A 19,303-nucleotide genomic window follows, 5' to 3' on the forward strand; every position below is an offset into this window, starting at 1 on the left:
AGCCGCCTGGATCCCATGGAGACCATCGGAACGAGAGGGGAGGACAGGTATGGCCACCGGAAATTAGTCGCGACAGTGACTAGCGGAGACGTCCTCGTGGTGGCCGGTGACGGAACGTGATGGCGCCAGGCAATGTGCCTCCGCCGATGTCAAGGAGGAAAGCGCCTCCCCTATCGCTGCTGTAGAATTGGAGTTCGCTACCATGCATGCGCGTGAAGACAGCGGCGAGTTGGCACGAGCGCTGGTGGCCGTCTGACGGGGCGAGGTCGCGCCCCCAATTGCCGAGGTCGATCGCTGTCAAAGCCGCCTCTTGCATCTCCAAGCGCATCTTCTGTAGCCGTCGCCGCGCTAGGAGGCCGCGTGCTGCAACCTGCAGCCGCACCGCCGCCGATGCCTGGATGACATCCACGCCCCCGAAGAAAGCGCTTGAGCAGTGCTGTTGCAGTGGCGCGGGGCTGGTGGCGGTGAACGGCGGGATTGGCGCAGGAGGGAAGGACAACGGTGCCGGGCTGCTGCTCTCCGCGGCAGCTAGGAGCTCGCAGGCTGGTTGCGGGACCTGTGGCGCGACGAAATCCTCCGAGATAACCGGATCTAACGGCAGAGGCGGCTGCGCTGAGGGTGATGGCGTGCCTTTGACCGCCGCCAGCCGCGTCAACTGGTGCGAGGTCACCGCGATGGAGGAAGGCGGCAGGCACTCAACCGGCGCAAGGGCTGCCGTCGGCGGCCACCTGGGTGTGGATGGAGGGCACATGGACGGCGACGGCGGCGACCACACGGGCGTCGAGGGCAGCAACCAGACGGGCGGCGACGGCGGCGACCATACAGGCCTCGAGGGCGGCCACGCGACCGGTGCCAGGGCCGCCATCTGTGCGGAGAAGTCGTCCACCTGGCGCTGCAGGAGAAGGTCGCGGATCCCGTCCAACTGTTGGCCCAAGTTGAGGACGGCGGCGGTTAACTGCGCCGGCATGACGAAGTTGGGGGGCGTCGCGCCCTGGGGGAACGACGAGGATGGCACGGTCGAGGACGAAGAGAGCGCGAGTGCCATGGTGGACGACAGTGGCGGCGGCGGCGGTGGTTGGGGCGGAGGTCGCAGGGGGGCCTAACAGCTCTGATACCAGATGTTATGAGCGTGGTGGGATTGAGAGGATTGTGGAGGAAGAAGGGGCGGCTGCTAACGCGCTACAGTACCCGCAGTGCTACAGTACCGCGGGTACTGTTCACGATGCGACGGCTGCGGGGCAAGAGAGCGGCGGCTAGGGTTGGGGGCGCTGGGAACGCCGGCCGCGGGGCTTCGCCCACGGCCGACAAGAGAGAAAGGATTTCCTTCTAATCTCTTGGTTGATTAAATTGATACATCTCCTCTCCTTATATAGAGAGGTTTACTTGACTCCTAAGCAAGCGACTAATTAACCCTAATGGGCTAAGGCCCAATAGGCCTTTGACTCCTCTAATAATATAACTCTCTATTTAAACTTATATACTTTCAAATATTGCCGGTGGAAGTGTATTTGGGAGATTGTGTAATGTGTTCTAAACGACTAACGTTTAGAATGAGATTGAGTAATCACTATAGGCACTGTTCACTCACTAACTATGACAATAATAACAGCTAATACCTCTTATGCTCACAGCTATATATAAAAGGTAAAAAACTCATGTCCAGAATTACATTTGCCCTGTTTGGATCCCTGGGTTAAAGTTAGATTGGGTTAGATTGAAGCTCATCTAACCCAAAAGCATCCAAACAGGTGGGTTAGATGTATCCAACCCACCCAAAAAACTATCCCCTCCAAGGGGTGCTTATTTGAGTTAGATTAGTGGGGCCCACTATTTTTCTCTCTCCCTGGATCGGTTTGTGGCCGACAGGCCTTCTCCCTCCCGCACGCCATCGTCCCCTGCAGACCCCCGCCGCCGCCCCTGCAGACCCCCGCCGCCCAGGGCGGCCGCGCCGGCCGGCCGTCGCCGAGTTGCGCCGCCGGCCTTCCTACCGCCTTGCGGCGCTGGCCCCTGGAGGGCACCTGCGTGCCGCCGCCCCGGACCTCGCCGCGCCGGCCGTCCAACTGAGCGCCGCCCAGGATCCGCCCCTGCAACGCCGATTCAAAGAGCGCCGCCGCCCCTGGAACCTCGCCTCACCGCCCCCAAGATCCGCTCTTGGAGCCTCGCCTCGCCGCCCCCAAGATCCGCCCTCTTGCGCCGGCGACAGGCCCCACGCCACAGGCCGCGCCTGCAGGGTCGTCCGCCTCCTCCAGCCCCTCGTCCCTCGCCATGGTCGACGGCGAGGAGTCCTTCGCCAAGCGCCGCCGGAAGCTGCAGCCCACGCGCGCCGTGGCGTGCGCGTCCCCGCTCGCCACCGCGGCGCCCGCAGCCTACTACCCGGTCATCGCCGACCCACTCCTACAGGGCACCGGTGGGGCGGCGGCCATCTCCGTCCCGAGCTCGCCCCCATCACCGCCGCGTCCAGCAACGCCGACGAGCAGGAGAAGACGGCGGGGGTGGTGCCGGACCCGTGGCCGCGAGGATGGAGGGCTCGGCCTGGCGGAGCAGCCACTCAATGGTCTGGCCGTCGGACTTGAGCCCCAGCTTGCGGGTGAGCTGGAACACGCGCGCCGCGCACACGATCGGCATCCGCACGCGCCGCCTATGCCCGTTCACCTTGCTGTGCCCGTTCACATAGGAGCTATCCACACTAGATCCGGCTGGAAATGAGCCAAATGATTGAAAAAATGCATTTATTGTTCATCTAACCCTTGCATCCAAACACCCCTTTGGTTAGAGTTAGTTATGAGGTAGAATCTAACTCTAACCTCTAACTGAGTTACTAACTGAGTTAGAGTATCCAAACAGAGCCATTATATATAGGACGGCTATTACCATTGGATGCCCCTCCACGATGACTTTACATATCAAAGGTCAAGGGCATCTACCGTGCCGTTGCACATCAAGGAAACTGTAGCTTCACCTATGCAGATCTGCTCTTCCGCGGGTGTCGGCGGCTTGGCGCTGGCGACAATGCCTAAACGAATCCTTTTTTTTAAGCAATCTTAAAACTAATCTAACCAGCAGCCTCACGAGGCGCACCCTTTTTTTTACCTGCTTTCTATTCGTTTTCTGGTGATTTTTTTTTCTGACACACTTCACCACTCGCTTGATTCGGAGGACAAGACAAACGACAAAAAAGCTCGACCTGGGCGCAACAGAAGCTCAGAGGACGCAAGGAGATGGCTTCTCTTCCTACGACGAGCCGGCGGCGCACGCCGCCAGCGCCCGCTTGGCCTCCTCCCCGGCGCCGCGCCTCAGCTTGGCGAGCCTGCACGACTGCTCCTTGATCAGCCTGCGCAGCGACGGGTGCTCGCTGGGCACGACCGAGTAGTCGTCGTGGTACTCCTCCATGCCCTCCGGCGCGAGCTGCCACACGAAGGCGGCGGCGCCCGCGCCGCCCCGTGCGGCCGACCCGTAGACGATGTCGTAGATGGCCCTGTAGAGGACGTCGCGGTGGGAGGGGTCGAAGCCCTGGGCGCGCTTGGACAGCCCGAACTCGGTGGTGAGCACCGGCTTGCCCAGCTCCGTGTCCCCGTCCTCGATGTGGGAGGCCACCCACCGCTTCGCGAACTCGAGCTTCTCCTCCGCCGTGGCGCGCTGCTTCAGCAGCCTGCGCACGCACGCACGGACACGATCGATCAGCGACCGTTTCGTCACTCACTGGAACAGCCTTCAGAGCTCAGGAGGAATGGTGGTTACCAGGTGTCGGGGTAGAGGTGGATGGAGGCGAAGTCAATGTCCGGGATCTTGGCGTTGCGGATGAAGTCGGAGCCGTAGTTGTTGTCCTTCCAGGTCCCCGGGTTGACGTCCAGCTTGCTGGGGGGGCTCGTCGGCCCGTAGAACCCCTCGGCGCCGACGGTGAGCAGGTGCTTCCTGTCGATGGACTTCACGTACACCGCCATCTCCTCGATCCAGCGCTGCGGGAGCAACCATTTCGATCACCACGGGTGGGTAAAATAGCCACGAATCGGAAAGTGGACGAAGGCATCGATGCGCACAAACAAGAAAAAGAAACGATCACGGTCACCGACGCGAGACCAATTGAAAGTCTGCTCACCTGGAGCGTGTCGCCGGATAGGTCCGTGGTGCAGCGGGGCTCGTTCATCAGCTCCCAAGCGAGGATGGTGGGGTCGTCCCTGTACTCCACCCCCGTCAAGTGGTTCTTCCTCGTCAGCAGCGTCTGCGCCCAAAAGCGTCAAACAAGGCCCCGGCCTGGGTTAATTTCGGCTAGCTCGCCACCGAGTCACCGACACCCCACCCCAGATTAGATTTCACTTTCACCCATGGTGACCGGTGAAACATACAGTTAGCTAACCAACCGACACTGCTGCAGTGCCCGCCACAGTAAACTAAACAATCCGGGAGCTCAGTGCGATGGGATTATTGGGGAGCAAAGCAGCTTAGAGAGAGGGAGAGCTGACCTTGAGGTAGACCTTGAAGTAGTCGCGGATGGCGGGGTCGAAGAAGAAGGAGTCGTTGGAGGCGGAGAGGCCGACGCCCTCCTCCCACGCCCACCGCACGTACTGCGTCTTCCCGCCGTACGCCTCCAGGTTGTTCGCCAGGCTCAGGATCAGCCGCACGCCGTGCCGCCCGGCCTCCACCAGCACCCGGTCCAGCGCCTGCACCCGCGCCGAGCGCGCTCCGTCCATCAACAACCCCGGCATTTCCCCCGGCGGCGCGGCTAGAACTAGAATCGATGGAGGAATTTACTCTTCTTCCTAATTACCTTGAAGACGCGCTCGTCGAAGTGGCCTGGGGAGACCTGGAGGGCGTTGTAGGCGCCGTCGTTGAATGCCCAGGAGCGGCACACGGTGAGGCCCATCTCGGCGGCGGCGCGGAACATGCGGGACACGCGGTCCCGGGACCTCGGCTCCACGGCCTGGTCCATGAGCCAGTACGAGTTCCACCCGTTCGGGTAGAACGGCTCGCCCTCCAGGAATAGCTGCGCGCCGCGCCGCTCCACGAAGGGCGCCGCCACGGCGGCCGCGCGGGGGGAGGCGCCGGAGCCGGGCAGGGACGGGAGCGAGATGTGGCGGAGGTCCACCGCGCCGAAGGTGAAGTAGAGCAGCGCCACGCAGGTGGCCACGCCGAGGACGTGGTACATGGCCAGGCCGCCGCCGAACGCCATTGCCGCCGGTGCGTCGGTGGGGGTGGTACGGTGTCTCGAGGGAGCTTGGGGGCGCTATGGGGCGACCATGCGGAGTGGGATGCTCCCTAGATGTTCTAGAAGGCGGAGTGGGCGCAGAGGCTGCTGAGGGCAGTGGAGTGGGAGGAGAGGAGACGAGTGGGGGATGGACGGAGAAGTAGGAGGGGAGCTAGTAGCCGCGGCCCGCGGACAAGTGGGTACCTCCCAGCTCGGGCTGCTCCGCGTCGGCGGCAACTGTTACTCTGTGGAGGTGCGCCGCTGAAGACAGGGAGGCGATTTTGCTTCTAGCACCTCAACGAAGTTAAAATTGCGCTTTTACCCTCCGGAAACGTCGGCCATGGGCATGGCCTCGACTTCGAGGGAGTGCCTCTTTTTATGGACACGATCCGAATAACCTTGAATGTAATGGCATGATTTGCCGGGGACATTGATTGTTCTTAATGTAGGGCTTCCGCAGCGCATGTGGGCTACATAACGTTGATAAATCTTCAACGCGCAACCTCTTTATCCTCCTCCATTCAGCCTTCACGTCCTGCGTGATTGACGCGCCACGGTTAATGAAAAGGATGTTTCTTAACAGAAAAAACTTACTCCTACTGGTATGTGGATTTGTTGCAGTTTAGCCAAATCATAAGCAGTTTCACCAAAAAAAATAATTTGCTAGCTGATCTATGCAAAGTTATAAACTGTACTCAGAGAAAAGTTGCCACGCCATGGGGTCACAGGGTCACAGTTCACATGATTCCTTCAGATCTCAGGCATACCGGCCCAAAGGACACACAACCCTACCAGTCGCCACACACAGGCCATGTTTTGTTACATGTCAAATCATAATTCACAAAAAGACAAACGTCTGCATGGAGTACTAAATGAAGTATATTTGCAAAATCTTTTTAGGAATGGGTGTAAATTTTCGAGACGAATCTAATGAGCCAAGTTTCATCATGATTGGCTATAGTGATGCTACAGTGACCGCGCTCAATCATCCTCTAATCATGCGGTCAAAGGCCTCATTAGGTAGAGCAACTGCTACAGTATCACAATTGTGGAGGTAATTTTGTAATTAGACTTTATTTAATACCCCTAATTAGTGGTCAAAACATCATTTCTCTCTCATCAAAACATTTTCACACTTCAACCAAACATGGCCACAGCGCCAGAAAAAAAGGCCATGTTTGGCTAAGGGTCACATCAAAAATTCACAAAAAGACGAATGCCCGCATGTAGTACTAAATGAAATCTATTTGCAAAACCTTTTTAGGAATGGCTGTAAATTTTCGAGACGAATCTAATGAGCCAAGTTTCATCATGATTGGCTACAGTGATGCTACAGTAACTACACCCAATCATCATCTAATCGTGCGGTCAAAGGCCTCATTAGCTAAAGTAACTGCTACAGTACCATAGTTGTGGAAGTGATTTTGTAATTAAACTTTATTTAATACCCCTAATTAGTGGTTAAAACATTATTTCTCTCTCATGAAAACGTTTTCACGCCTAAACCAAACATGGCCAAAAATGGTCCTTGCTCCCAGATCTCTCCTGCTCGCCCTGCCACCGTCAGACCAACTCCATGACAAAATGAATGGGCGTAAACAAAAGCGAGACCTCTGAGAAATCATGCCGCCCGTAATTGCATTCCGGCAATTAGATCCCAGGATCATTAAAAACTGATAATCAAATGGCTTAGGCCATGTTTAGTTCCCAAAAATTTTCAAGATTTCCCGTCACATCGAATTTTTGGACACATGAATGAAGCATTAAATATAGTTTAAAAAGATAACTAATTGCATAGTTTAACTATAAATGATGAGATGAATCTTTTGAGTCTAATTCGTTCATAATTAGACACTAATTATTAAATAAAAACGAAAGTGCTACAGTAGTCGAACCCAAAAAAATTCATCAACTAAACACACCTTTAGTATTAGTGATGATGACTGTGAGATGGCAAATCTCACTAGTTCCTTGGTTGCCCAGGGCCCACCCTGCTCATCCTAGGCGCAGACAGTTCCTTGCCGTCTGGTGGTCCCCTTGGGAGGCGGAGGAGGAGGAGGTCGTTGCTCGTCCTCGTTTGTTTGTTTGCGGAGATTTCGCCATTCCCTGTTTACTATTCCGGGCAACGCATTTACTGCGCTGTTTTTCACCCCAAGCAACTCCGAGTGCATGTTTTTCTCAAGGATAACAACAGTAGGTTATCACGTGCAGCAGTGAGCCCATCTCCACACGGTGATGCTGATCCCAGCAGTAAATTAGCCATGCAGCGCGGTACACGCTGCACAAGGATAACAAACTCATTGAAGAAACCAAGCAGGCAATGTTTTTTTTTACTAGATGGTGAAGAAGCAGGCTGTGTATAGAATACAGCCCGAGCCCCTCGCCAGGGTTCCCATGCTGTATGTTTTTTTTTCAAACAATGATTCCCATGATGTATAAAGAAACTTAAAGTTGCATGTTTTACCCCGGTCTTGTTACCCGGGGCTTATTACCGATCCAATGTGGGGTCACATGTAGGGGTGGTAAAGGGCCCAATATTTTGAACTAGAAAATTTAAGGACCAGGTCTTAAAAGGGCCGGGCTCTAATGTTATGCAATTTTGAGCTAAAAAATTTAAAAGTCTTGTTGGACTGTGAAAAGAACACTAGGGCCATGACCCATTACCACCCCTAGTCACATGGGCCAGGTTTTACATTACGGTTTAACCTCGGGGTCTGCTTGCTGACTTTTATCCCCATACAGTACACAGTACACAGTACACATTCTCTCGGTGAAAAGAGAAGAGCAAGTGAGGCTTGCTTGAGCTTGCAGCCTGTGCTCGCCTAGCTTTCCGAAGCGACCGGGAATCGAAGCCCGATCTGCCTCCTGTTCGTGGGTTCGTTCCTTGAGATCGACTCAACTGCACGAGTGCAAGTACTTCTCGCGATCAGAGCGGTCAGGTCATCGCTGCAGGCTTAGGGTTAATCGGAGATTGGACGCGAGACGGCCAGGTCCCAACCCCCGGTTTCCAATCAGAAGAAAAGGCAGCCACCGTCAAAGCAACAGGAAAGGGTACGGGTCATGGCGCTTGGGAAAGGTAGCTTCCGCCACCTGGATCTGATGTCTCGGCCGGACCCGGGCTCGGCGCTCCCCGGAATCACAGGAGCCGCGCGCGGAACGTGTCCGCGACTAGCGCCTGTCCCTCCGCCGACAGCCCCGTCGGTCGGCCGGAATTGATGGTCGACTGCCCCCACCACCGGCCACTGCGTCAGCGACAGCACTGAATTTTTCGAGCGCGTGGGTTCCGCTTCCGCGCGTTTTCTCCGTGGAGAGAAGAAGAGCCGGCCGCCGAGCAAAATGGGCCGTCAAGCGGCCCGCTTTTCTTCTTTCCGCTAGGCGATTAGGCGAAGGACGGAAGGTGGGAAAAAAAACGGAAGGAAATGTGCCGCGCCGTGCCGCTCGAGCCGAGGCGTTCCCGGCGCCGCCCCTCACGCGCGGCGCGCACATGGGGCGCAACGGCCATGGCGGGACGCCTGCCGCGTCGACGCGATCCGTCCGTGCGCGGGGATAGGCAGGTTGCGGTTGATCCGTGGAGGAAGCGGCACGGCACGAGCAGGGGCGGAGCCAGGATGACGTTTTTTTCATTGTTAGGGGGGCCAATCATATAAATTTATTTAAAAATTTAATTAAAATTTAAATTTGCAATGTAAATTTGGGGATTATAGGAGGGCAGGCCCCTGCCCGCCCCCCTGTCTCCGCCCCTGGGCACGAGGGCGCGCGCCTGCCGAGCCGTCGACCGTGGACGCGTGGCTCCGGCGGCGAGCGCACGGCGGCCGCCACGATTGGTGGCGGCAGTTGGTGAGGACGGCCAACCGGACAAGAAGCATCGCGGCCGGGTTAGGCAAGGCCACAACGTAGAGAGACGATCAGAAGAGTGCGTGGGTTTAACTCGGAGTCGCTGCACCGATTGATGCCGAATCTTTGCTGATGACACAATAAACTAAAAAAATGGCACTTGGTCTAGAAATACTAAAATGCTACTCCCTCCATTCAATTTTGATAGATATATTTCCATATGACACAATGACCAAGGGCACCACAAGTGTGCTTATCAATCTAATAAATGTCACAGACTTTTTTGTTGGTCCTCCAATATTTTAACTAGGAACTCCTTGTAACTAGTGCTATTTATTGCCAATACCCATGCTAATAGTAAATATAGCTATCATTTTTGAACATTTAAGTTTTTGAAATATAGCTATCAAAAGTGAATAGAGGGAGTAGGTTTCTGAGCCTAACCCCGAGGAGCCATGTCATAATTCGCATCAGTTTTCTCAAATCTATTCTGCTTTATTTTGCACGTGTAGTGCACACTGGATTTTCAAGATGGTGGGTGACACCGCTGCCTCGCTGGCAACGATTAACATATCTCCATGCAGCATTACATCGTGTCCTCAATTTCTCGTGAAAGTTTAATTTTTTTTTGAAACACAATACGTACTTAGATGCCCATACGCACTACGAGCACACAATAAACACCATAAACACATTTTATAGGGGTTTGTGGCCATCTTTTGGAGTATTTTATTATTTTTTGAGTGAACATTTTCCCATTTCTCCTTTGAACATATTGTATTTTCAATACTAGAATGTTTTAAAATAAAAAATATCAAGCATTGATACGTGCTTACAATTAGATCACTTTTATGTCGTCTTAACTCTTTCCGTGATCATCAATGCAAATCCAGCCCAGAAGCGTCCATTCTGGTTCCTGGTGGGGCGTTTGGTCCTGGGTGGGCAACGCCTCCTGCCGGCATCTTGCTTCCAAGAAGGCCCATGTGCTTTCGGATCTCAGGCAATAGCTAGCTTAGAGCAGGGTTAACAATTTAGTCTGCTTCTGGCTGCAAGAATTTTTACAGCTTATCTCTCAGCCCACTTGTATAGTAGTTTAGCTGTCAATCATTAATACATGACTCACTTGTCTATCTCACAAAATTTTTTAATTCTTGTGTCTGTAAGCTAACAGGCCACTTCTCTCTCTTTCCTTTTCTTTCTCCTACACCTCAACATTCAGTCTGCTTATAGCCCACCATATTACTTGCTCTTAGTTACCTTATTAGATGACACTGCGGTGGTCCCGCAAGCTTTTTTTTTAATAGCTGTATAGCTTTTAGAGGCAATCTAACGTGCGATAGCAAGAAATGGCTAAACTCAACCTGGTATCTGGGACCACCAGGTTTGTAACATACTGACTCCATTTCGCCTTGCATCAGCGTTACGAAGAGACAGGAGCATCAAGGCCGATGCCAAGAGGTTTTTAGTACTTATTTTTCGGATGACTGATTCAAAAGTCTCCTCACGCAAAAGTTAAAAGTGCATCTCCAATACAAATATGTAACTTTCTCCCAACCTAATCAACTTAAAAGTATTAATGCCAAGTTAATCAGGAGTGAACTTTTCCCTGCTTCCATCAATCCCTGAAGTTTGGCTGCCAGGGAAGAAAGGGACACGCCCAAAAGCAAACCGGGATCAACATACAAGATCCTCCCTCCCCCGAGTAGTACAGAGCTGGGCTGGGCCGTTAGCCGACAGGCCTCATCGCATCAATCCAATTCCCATCGTCCGACTCAGCCCGAATTGTTTAAGCACGGTGCCTGTCGCTCTACTCTACCGGTTTCATCCGCCGCAGAGCGCGTTTGGTGGCGGCGGGTCGACGCACCGGACGAGCTCATCTGAAGGAACAGGGAAGGTGCCCGTGCTCCGGCGGCCTCCTCGTCTGTGTCAGCATTGTTATCCGAAGTAGCCACACTGCCCTGCCGGCCCTACTACTCCGATTCCCATTGGCCGTCGCGGTTTCGGACACGAAACTCGCTTGCGTCGCAGCTCATTCTTTGCGGCGGGGCAAAGAATGATTTGTCGGAGCATTATTTAACTCATCTTTGTCACGGAGCTAGGGCGCTTTTGTTTTGTTGCTCCTCACCGTGAGCTTCAGCCTTAGTCTGACTGTACCTGGCACAGCATGTACTGGCAATGCCATTGGCAATCAGCCAATCATTGTCTAGTTTCTAATTCGAGTGGTCCGGTTCTCCACAAGTGGAGCACTATACTATGGGATAGATCATTATGCGGTCGAAACCGTGCATCCTCGCTCGGCGCTCGCCCATAGCACGCCGCACGGAAGAGAGAAACCACGGGCCTCATCTCCGTTCTCTGGAGGCACAGATCGGTCCAAGAATCTCCTTCGTGGAACTGTGCATCGCACGGCATCAGCAGTTGATGTTCGGCATGTGCCTGTCGTCAGATTCTTCAGGCTTGAGAAATTAAGATGTGTCTGCCAGAAAGGGTCCATCTCGATCGATCGTCAGGCGGTTAGCCGGTAGGAGGTAGCCACAAATGTGTGCCACCAATGAAGGGTTAGTGATGGCTGATGATGACTCTCTTGATAGCTGATATTAACATGACACGCGCGCGGCGCTTTCCCGTCTAAATTCTGGGCCGCGATGATGTTTGCTGTGGTGTACTACTCCTGATTGCTAAGCTTATCGCTGGGCGTACGGTTGCGTTTCTCACGAGAGCGATTGCGATAAGTGATGCGGCAATTCGGGTGGCCTGGCGGATGAGGAGATGAATTATTGCTGTCCACATCGATCAGGCAGCGAGCGAAATCGACCTGCACAGTTGCAGAATTAGCACCGGTTACTATGCATGCATACATATCCCGGCTACCCAATAATGCAGACCTGCTAGCAGGTCAAGCGTACCCGTTCAAATCTTCTTTCTGAACTTTTAATGCATCCATGATCTCAAAATAAATTGTGTGATGGAGTAGCGCCCATACCAGAATGATGGGGCGATGCAAACTTTATGTGTTCTGTGTTCATCAGAAGGCTCGGATCGCACGCGCACGTTGGCATGGCACCTCTGCTGTTCAGATGCGTGTGCGGTGTGCCCCTATGCTAGGACTAGGAGAGCAAACGAGCAGTAAGAGCAACTCCAATAGAATAACTAAATTTGAATGACTAAAACTCATTTTAGTCACCTATTTTTCAAGTTTAGTCACTTTAAATATAGTCTCTACTCCAGCAGCACTGACTAAATAAACTTCTAAATAGACTACAACAACAACATAGCATTTTTCCCCAAGCAAGTTGGGGTAGGCTAGAGATGAAACCCGAAAGAAATAAGTTCAAGGTTCAGGCATATTGATAGCTAGTCTCCAAGCACTCCTATCCAAAGCTATCTATTTAGAGATATTCTAATCCTTAAGGTCTCTCTTAACCGACTCATCCCACCTCAGTTTAGGTCTACCTCTACCCCTCTTTACATTATTGACCCGCTCAAGAACCCCATTACGTACCGGCGCCTCAGGAGGCCTTCGTTGGACATGTCCAAACCATCTCAGCCGATGCTGGGTAAGTTTCTCCTCAATTGGTGCCACCCCGACCCTATCCCGAATAACTTCGTTCCGGACTCTATCCCTCCTTGTGTGCCCGCAAAACCACCGCAACATCCGCATCTCTGCTACACTCAGTTGCTGGACATGTCGTCTTTTTGTAGGCCAACATTTAGCACCGTATAACATCGCCGGACGAATTGCTGTCCTATAGAATTTGTCTTTTAGCTTTTGTGGCACCCTCTTGTCATAACGGATGCCAGAAGCTTGCCGCCATTTCAACCAGCCAGCTGAAATTCTATGCCTAACATCTTCATCAACGTCGCCATCCTTTTGTAGCACCGATCCTAAATACCGAAAAGTATCCTTCTGGACCACCACTTGCCCATCTAGACTATTCCCCCCTCATGCCTAGTCGCGCTGAAATCGCACATCATGTACTCGGTCTTGATCCTACTAAAACTTCTAAATAGATAAAAGGAAAAAAAATAGTGAGCCCTAATTTTGATAGCCTAAGTAGACAATGACCAAATTGAGGGGTGGGAGAGGAAATTTAGTCACCCCTTCATTTTAGTCACCCAAATAGAGACTTTGTTGGAGTGAAAATTTGAATAAAAGAACTAGAATGTGAGTTTAGTCATCCAAATAGAGATCTTGCTGGAGTTAAGCCAAAGCACAATGCGTCGGTGTCAGCGCTGCCGCGATGGGATCTCCGTAGCGGGCGCTCCTGCGGCCGCGGATATGCGGGTGCGGGCCGCAGGGCGCAGGGCGCAGGGCATATCCGCGCCGCGCGAGTGAGCGCCAGCCGAGGGAGGTGCGCTGACCGCGCCGCGGCGGAAACTTCCGGCCCTCCCGCGGCGGCGGCGGCGGCGTCACAGGGCATCACCCCGCGGGTGATCCGCACGCAGCGCGTCGGCCCAACCGGGTCAGTGAGGACAGCTCGGAGGCGGGGACCCGCCGTGGAATTATTGGAGTCCCTGGGCGCAGGGAACGAGGCCGAGAGAAGTAGTTGCGAGATCGCCTGCCGCGGGGATTCTGCAGCACACGTTGTGCGCCCTTCCTCTTGCCCAGCAGGCGAAGGCCAACCGCGCCCAACACCCATCAAATACTGGGGGCTATAGCAACTCACCGCAAGTTCTCTTCACTGTCGGGCAATCCGTCAACACCCACGCATAGCTATGTCGCCATTTATACTGTCTTGCCTTTTTCGTCCTTGTCGCTACTCCATTCTCTCCATGCACATGTCACTATAAACATAGCTTTCCTCATTGATGAGCATTTTCGGCTCTATCTTGGGGTTTAGAGCTCACCTCCACCTTTCGGTATGTGACAAGGGCAAGGGTATTTCTTCAAGGAATCACCACAACATGAAATAATAGGGGGAGTTGCAAACATAAAAGAGTGATAAAAATTGGACATTTAGATCTATCCCTTGTGGTATTTTTCTGATTGATAGAGAACACTATTTTCTTAAAAGGGTCTTTTGATTAACTTTTTGGAAAAAGGGGAATGAGAGGAATCGCTTAGTGTCATTCACGCGGTGAATCAGTAATTGGGGAGTGACAGAAGAGCTTGATGAGGGAGAAACCAAGCAAGCAAAACTATCACGAGTATTAGAATGTGCTTTACGAATATGCTTATAAATACGACCAGATCACCAGAGTAAGGAGGAGGAGTGGACCACCCCTGTTTGGTTTGTGCAGTAGCACACATAGCACAAATTTTGATCAATAATTAGTGGTACTAAATAAAGTCAGTTTACAAAATTAACTTCACAACCCCTGCGCTACTTCGCGAGACGAATTTAATGAGGTCTTTGACCGCAAGATTAGAGGTTGGTTACTGTAGTATTACTGTAGCCAATTATCGATTAATTACTATCATTAGATTCGTCACGAAAAGTTACACTCATCCGTAAAAAGATTTTACAAATAAATTTTATTTAGCACTCCATGCATTCAAGATTCTTTTGTAGCGCGAGTAGCGCGGGAGAAACCAAACGTGCTTGGATTTCGCTACACATGCGGGAGACGTCCAAGTTAGACCCCCAAACCTTAGTTATGCAAATTTTAGCTTGTAGCACTATCTTTTTTATATTATGAGTTCTTTTTCCTTCGATGATGACCCTAGAGTCGTGAACATTTGCAAAGAAAAATACTCGTGACATCTTGATATAAAATGGCTCATGCAGCAAGTCTCAAGCTTCACTACAGCACGGTCTGCTGCAGAAAAAGAGTAGAGCAGCGCTACTCTGGCTCGATTTTTTTTTCCCAGATCCCGCGGCACCATTGTCGAGCTTTACAAACGGTACGGTTCCATGTCGAGCGGATAGAATCCGGCTAGGTGCCTGACGTGGATCCGTGCTGTTCCCGTGGCCCAGCCAACAGCCAGGCCCCACTTGCCCGGCCCCAATCGCCTCATCCACACCCTGTGGGCCCACTCTTCTCTGCCCAGCAGCAGCCAACCACTGCCCGTTCGCCACGTCCCCGACGCTCCCAGCTATATTTGACGAGCTCCTCCCTCCCCGGGTCGGCCAAGCCGGAGAGCACCGTTGCGCACAAAAAGCAAAGGAGAGAGCCTGTGTCAGTTGGGCAGCCACGGAACAGAAGAAACCAAACCACAACACAAAACAACACGCCATGGTGATGGAGGAGGCGATGGACGGCGAGATGAGCTTGTCGAACATGGTGATGGGCTTCTTCGAGGACTTCGAGAGGGAGCGACGGCCGGAGAAGGACGACGACGAAGAGGAGGGCTCCGGCGCCGGCGACACCGCCGAGAGCAAGGCCTTCTGGCAGGCCCAACGCACCCAGCTGCATGTGAGTCCTCTCCTCCTCCCTCCATTTGATTTGGCAATCTGTCTCGCATGCCGATCGTCAAGATCGAGCAGAGATGTTCTTTTTTCTCATTCTGGTTCGAGCAAGGCGAATTGAAGATGAATTGCAGCTCGTTGGCAGCACCGCCGCCACGACCGCACAATGACCTCATGGCATCTGGATTGATCTTTCTGTGCCTTGTTGTTTCTGCATCGGCCTAGCCTGGTAGTATCTTCTGGTGCTGAGCGATGCGAATGTGCGTGGATGTGGGTGATACAGGAGGCCCTGGCCAAGAGCAGCGCGGCCGAGAGCAGGATCCGCGCGGACACGGAGGCGGCCGTCAAGAGCATGCGCGCCGCGGCGGGCGCGGCCTGCTCCTGCTCCTGCTCCTGCACGGGGCGGCCCGCGGCCGCCGGGGACTGCCGGCGCTGCATGCTCCGGCGCGTCGCCGAGCGGCTGCGCGACGCCGGGTACAACAGCGCGCTCTGCACGTCCAAGTGGACGCGCTCGCCGGACATCCCTTCAGGTAACCCGCCGCTACCGATTTTTTTTTTTTCTAACGTGCCTCGTCAGTCGTCCCTGATTTTTTTCGATGAAACCCACGACGATCACCAAAACCAGGAGAGGGGAGTTTACAAATTAAGGGCGTTTTTAGTGAAGGGAGAAGATTCTATCTATGTCACCAGACCTTGTTCACGTACATGCTGCAAGTGGCTCGACTACTGATTTGTTGTTGAGCTCCTGGTCACGTCACGCGACGGATTTTTATTTTGTTGGGGAGATGAACCGTAGAAGCGTTCTGCCAGTAGTGCCTACCTGCAGTAGACAGATATCCAACACGGGCTACTCTGTAAACTCACATGGTTCACATGGACCTACTACTCATGCTTCCCAAGCGATACTCTCCTACTAGCTAGGCTAGGCTACTATCGAACGGCCAGGCAGACGTCAGGAACGCGTCTCTTTCGCTCACAGTTCAGCGGCCATGGCTCCCACTTGCCGCGTCCACGTCAAACCCTTTCGGGCCAAAGAGATTCCAACACGTTTGCACAGAACACCCCAAAACTCCCAGCCAGATATTCGACGCCGCCGAGCCGCTCGTTTCGCGCCACAAGATTGCCTCGGCCCGGTCCGGCCCGTCCGTTAGCATGCTGACGTGTCTGCCGATCCGCTTGCAGGCGAGCACAGGTACGTGGACGTGGTGGTGCAGACGAGGAGCGGCAAGGCGGTGCGCGTGGTGGTGGAGCTCAGCTTCCGCGCCGAGTTCGAGGTGGCGCGCGCCGGCGCGGAGTACCGGGCGCTGGTGGCCGCGCTGCCCGAGGTGTTCGTCGGCCGGGCCGACCGGCTGCGCTCCGTGGTCAAGGCCATGTGCGCCGCGGCCAAGCAGTGCATGAAGGAGAACAACATGCACATGGGGCCCTGGAGGAAGCACAAGTACATGCAGGCCAAGTGGCTCGGCACGCCCGAGCGCACGGCGGCGGCGGCGGCGGCGGCGGCGCCGGTGGTTCCCCCGGTAACGGTCGGCTCGCCCAAGAAGCCGGCCAAGTTCAGGGCGTCCATGCTGACCTTCGACTTCGGCCGGACGGCGGTGGAGGTCGTGTGATGAATGACAGCGTGACGTGCGTACAACGAGGATTATTACCCCGGAATTTGGGTTTTTGCCGGGATCAAGAACTTCAGATTTTTTTTTCAGAAAACCGATGTTGAATTGGTAGCCAATCGAGCCGATTTAGCACAAGCTTGTGACACAGTATCATTGATACCGTCACTGTAGAGAAAACGCAAGTTCTGATTTTTCCAAATATGTAAGGCCTCGTTTAGTTACAAAAAATTTTCCTACAGTATCCATCACATCAATATTCGGACCCCCGCGTCGCCTCCCTTGGGCGGCTCGGGCGGCACCCCCGACCACCCCCACCCAACGCCGCCCCCCGCAGATCCTCGCCCCCCCCCCCCCCCCCGCCGTCGCCGGAGCCCCCAGGACGGCACAACCCGGCAGCGTGCTGTGAGGGCGACGGCGGGGTCGCATCCCTCGCCCCCAAGCCTGAGAAGGACACGATCGACGCGCCGCCGTTTCCTGACCGGGTCCGCACCTCCGGAGGCCCCCTGCGCTGCCACCCCACCGGATCCAGCGCTCCTGTGGCCGGATCCGGCGCCCCCCAAGGCGAGACTCCCGCCGACCGAACCGTGCGCCCGGGGAACGCTGCCCGTCTTCAGCCGTCTCCCCACCCCACATCGCCCCCTCCCCCGTCCTTGGTCGGCAGCCGCCGGATCCAGCGGTGAGGCCTGCCATGGACGGATCCGGCTCCCCGTGGTCGGGATCCCCTCTCCACGGCCGGACCTGCGCCCGGGTCGCCGCTGGTACTGCTCCCTCCTCCATCACCTTGAGGAACCATGCGCGGCGGTCCCCCGGGTGTTCCGGCTCGCCTGCGGCCGGATCCGGGGCTTCGACGCCCGGATCTAGTAGTGCCAGGGGTGCAGGCCCTTCTCTGCCACTGCTGCACGCGTTGCGGCATATGGCCGGCCTGCATCGCATCACAGGTGGTTTGGTGCCCCGCCGCCGCCCTACACCTCCAACAAGCGCCGTTATGTGCTCCACTGAGGCGGCAGCGCTGCTCCGCACCGCTCTCAGGCGTTGGTGCCTCTACTTTGTCGACGCTCTCCACCGCCGTCTTCCACAAGTGTTCGCTGTTGGTGCCTCTACTTCGTCGACGCTCTCCTTGTTGTTGGAGATACCGTATCAAATGCCGGGCGTCGCCATTACCGGCCCTCCCTCCGTTGGGGCTTCCTCCCTCCGAAGGGCGTCGGATGGCGGTATGCGGCATTCGGATGTGCCCCTACTGGTATTACCATCAGCTCGAAGGGAGGTCGTCGTTTCCTATGACGTCTTGGTCAGGCTCCTCCTCCTCACCCTTAGCCCCCATTCTGTTGGCAAGCCCTCCCAGTTCGTTGGAGGGTGGCCACAGGACGGCGTAGCCGCGACGGGTGTGGTGATGGCACTTTGGCCATGGTGAACCTGACAAGTAAGTATCTCGGCAGTGGCTCCCCCGGAATACCACCACTCCCCCCTTCGTGTCTGCAACCATTTTACAAGCCTGTGGTGTTCCTTTGGATTCTGCTGTTGCTCCACAAGTACCAGTTGCTGGCGCCTCTACTTCGTCGGTGCTCTCCTTGTTGACGGGATATCAAAATCAAATGCCGGTTGTCATCTCTGTCGGCCTTCCCTCCTTTGGGTCTTCCTCCCCTCGAAGAGCGTTGGATGGTGGTATGCGGCACTTGGATGTGCCTCATTTGGTAGTATCGTCAGCTTGAAGGGAGGTCGTCGTTTCCGGTGACACTTTGGTCAAGATGTCTCGCTTACCCTTAGCTCCCATTCGGTCGGTAAACCCTCCCAAATCGTTGGAGGGTGACCACAGAGCGGTGTAGCTGCGATGGGTGTTGTGGTGGCACTTTGGCTGCGGTGAACCTAGCAAGCAAGTTGTTTGACGCTGGTCCCATGGACGATTGGTAGAATACATTTGGTGTACTCTTGACTTGTATTAGAATTTGTGATGTGTCCATGTAACCTCTTTTGTTTTTTCTCTCTTTTCGGCCTAGCTGACCTCACGTTCTTCCTCGGCTTGCCGAGATAATCTTTGTAAGGGTCATTGTAACGGCTCCGTCTCGGAGCTCTTTCGATCAATGAAATAGTAGGTGGGGATCTCTCTCCCCGAATTTGTTCAAAAAAACATCAATATTCGGACACATGCATGAAACACTAAATGTAGTTGAAAAAATAACTAATTATACAATTCAACTATAAATTACGAGATGAATCTTTTAAACCTAGTTAGTCCATGATTGGATATTATTGTCAAATAACAACAAAAGCGCTAAAGTATCCAAACCAAAAAATTTTGGGAATTACGCAGCCCCTACTGAGGAATTATTCTT

At 54.2% G+C, this 19,303-nt stretch overlaps 3 protein-coding genes across 3 annotated transcripts; 2 read left to right on the forward strand and 1 right to left on the reverse strand.

Moving 5' to 3' along the window:
• The first annotated feature begins 398 nt into the window (after positions 1-398).
• Positions 399-1,103, forward strand: LOC120674972 (PE-PGRS family protein PE_PGRS5-like). Its single transcript, XM_039956066.1, has one exon. The coding sequence runs from the start codon at positions 399-401 to the stop codon at positions 1,101-1,103; it is 705 nt and encodes a 234-aa protein (XP_039812000.1).
• Positions 1,104-2,827: 1,724 nt separating this feature from the next.
• On the reverse strand, positions 2,828-5,465 carry LOC120675189 (mannan endo-1,4-beta-mannosidase 2-like). Its single transcript, XM_039956294.1, has 5 exons — positions 4,766-5,465; positions 4,461-4,658; positions 4,097-4,219; positions 3,739-3,956; positions 2,828-3,649 (listed from the first exon to the last, which is right to left on the reverse strand). The coding sequence occupies exons 1-5, from the start codon at positions 5,165-5,167 to the stop codon at positions 3,232-3,234; spliced, it is 1,359 nt and encodes a 452-aa protein (XP_039812228.1). The 5' UTR covers positions 5,168-5,465; the 3' UTR covers positions 2,828-3,231.
• Positions 5,466-15,073: 9,608 nt separating this feature from the next.
• On the forward strand, positions 15,074-17,221 carry LOC120673141. Its single transcript, XM_039953846.1, has 3 exons — positions 15,074-15,373; positions 15,650-15,896; positions 16,549-17,221. Exons 1-3 carry the CDS (start codon positions 15,194-15,196, stop codon positions 16,971-16,973), a joined length of 852 nt encoding a protein of 283 aa, XP_039809780.1. The 5' UTR covers positions 15,074-15,193; the 3' UTR covers positions 16,974-17,221.
• Positions 17,222-19,303: the final 2,082 nt, after the last annotated feature.

Source organism: Panicum virgatum, chromosome 5N (assembly GCF_016808335.1).
Source record: "Panicum virgatum strain AP13 chromosome 5N, P.virgatum_v5, whole genome shotgun sequence".
Lineage (NCBI taxonomy): Eukaryota > Viridiplantae > Streptophyta > Magnoliopsida > Poales > Poaceae > Panicum > Panicum virgatum.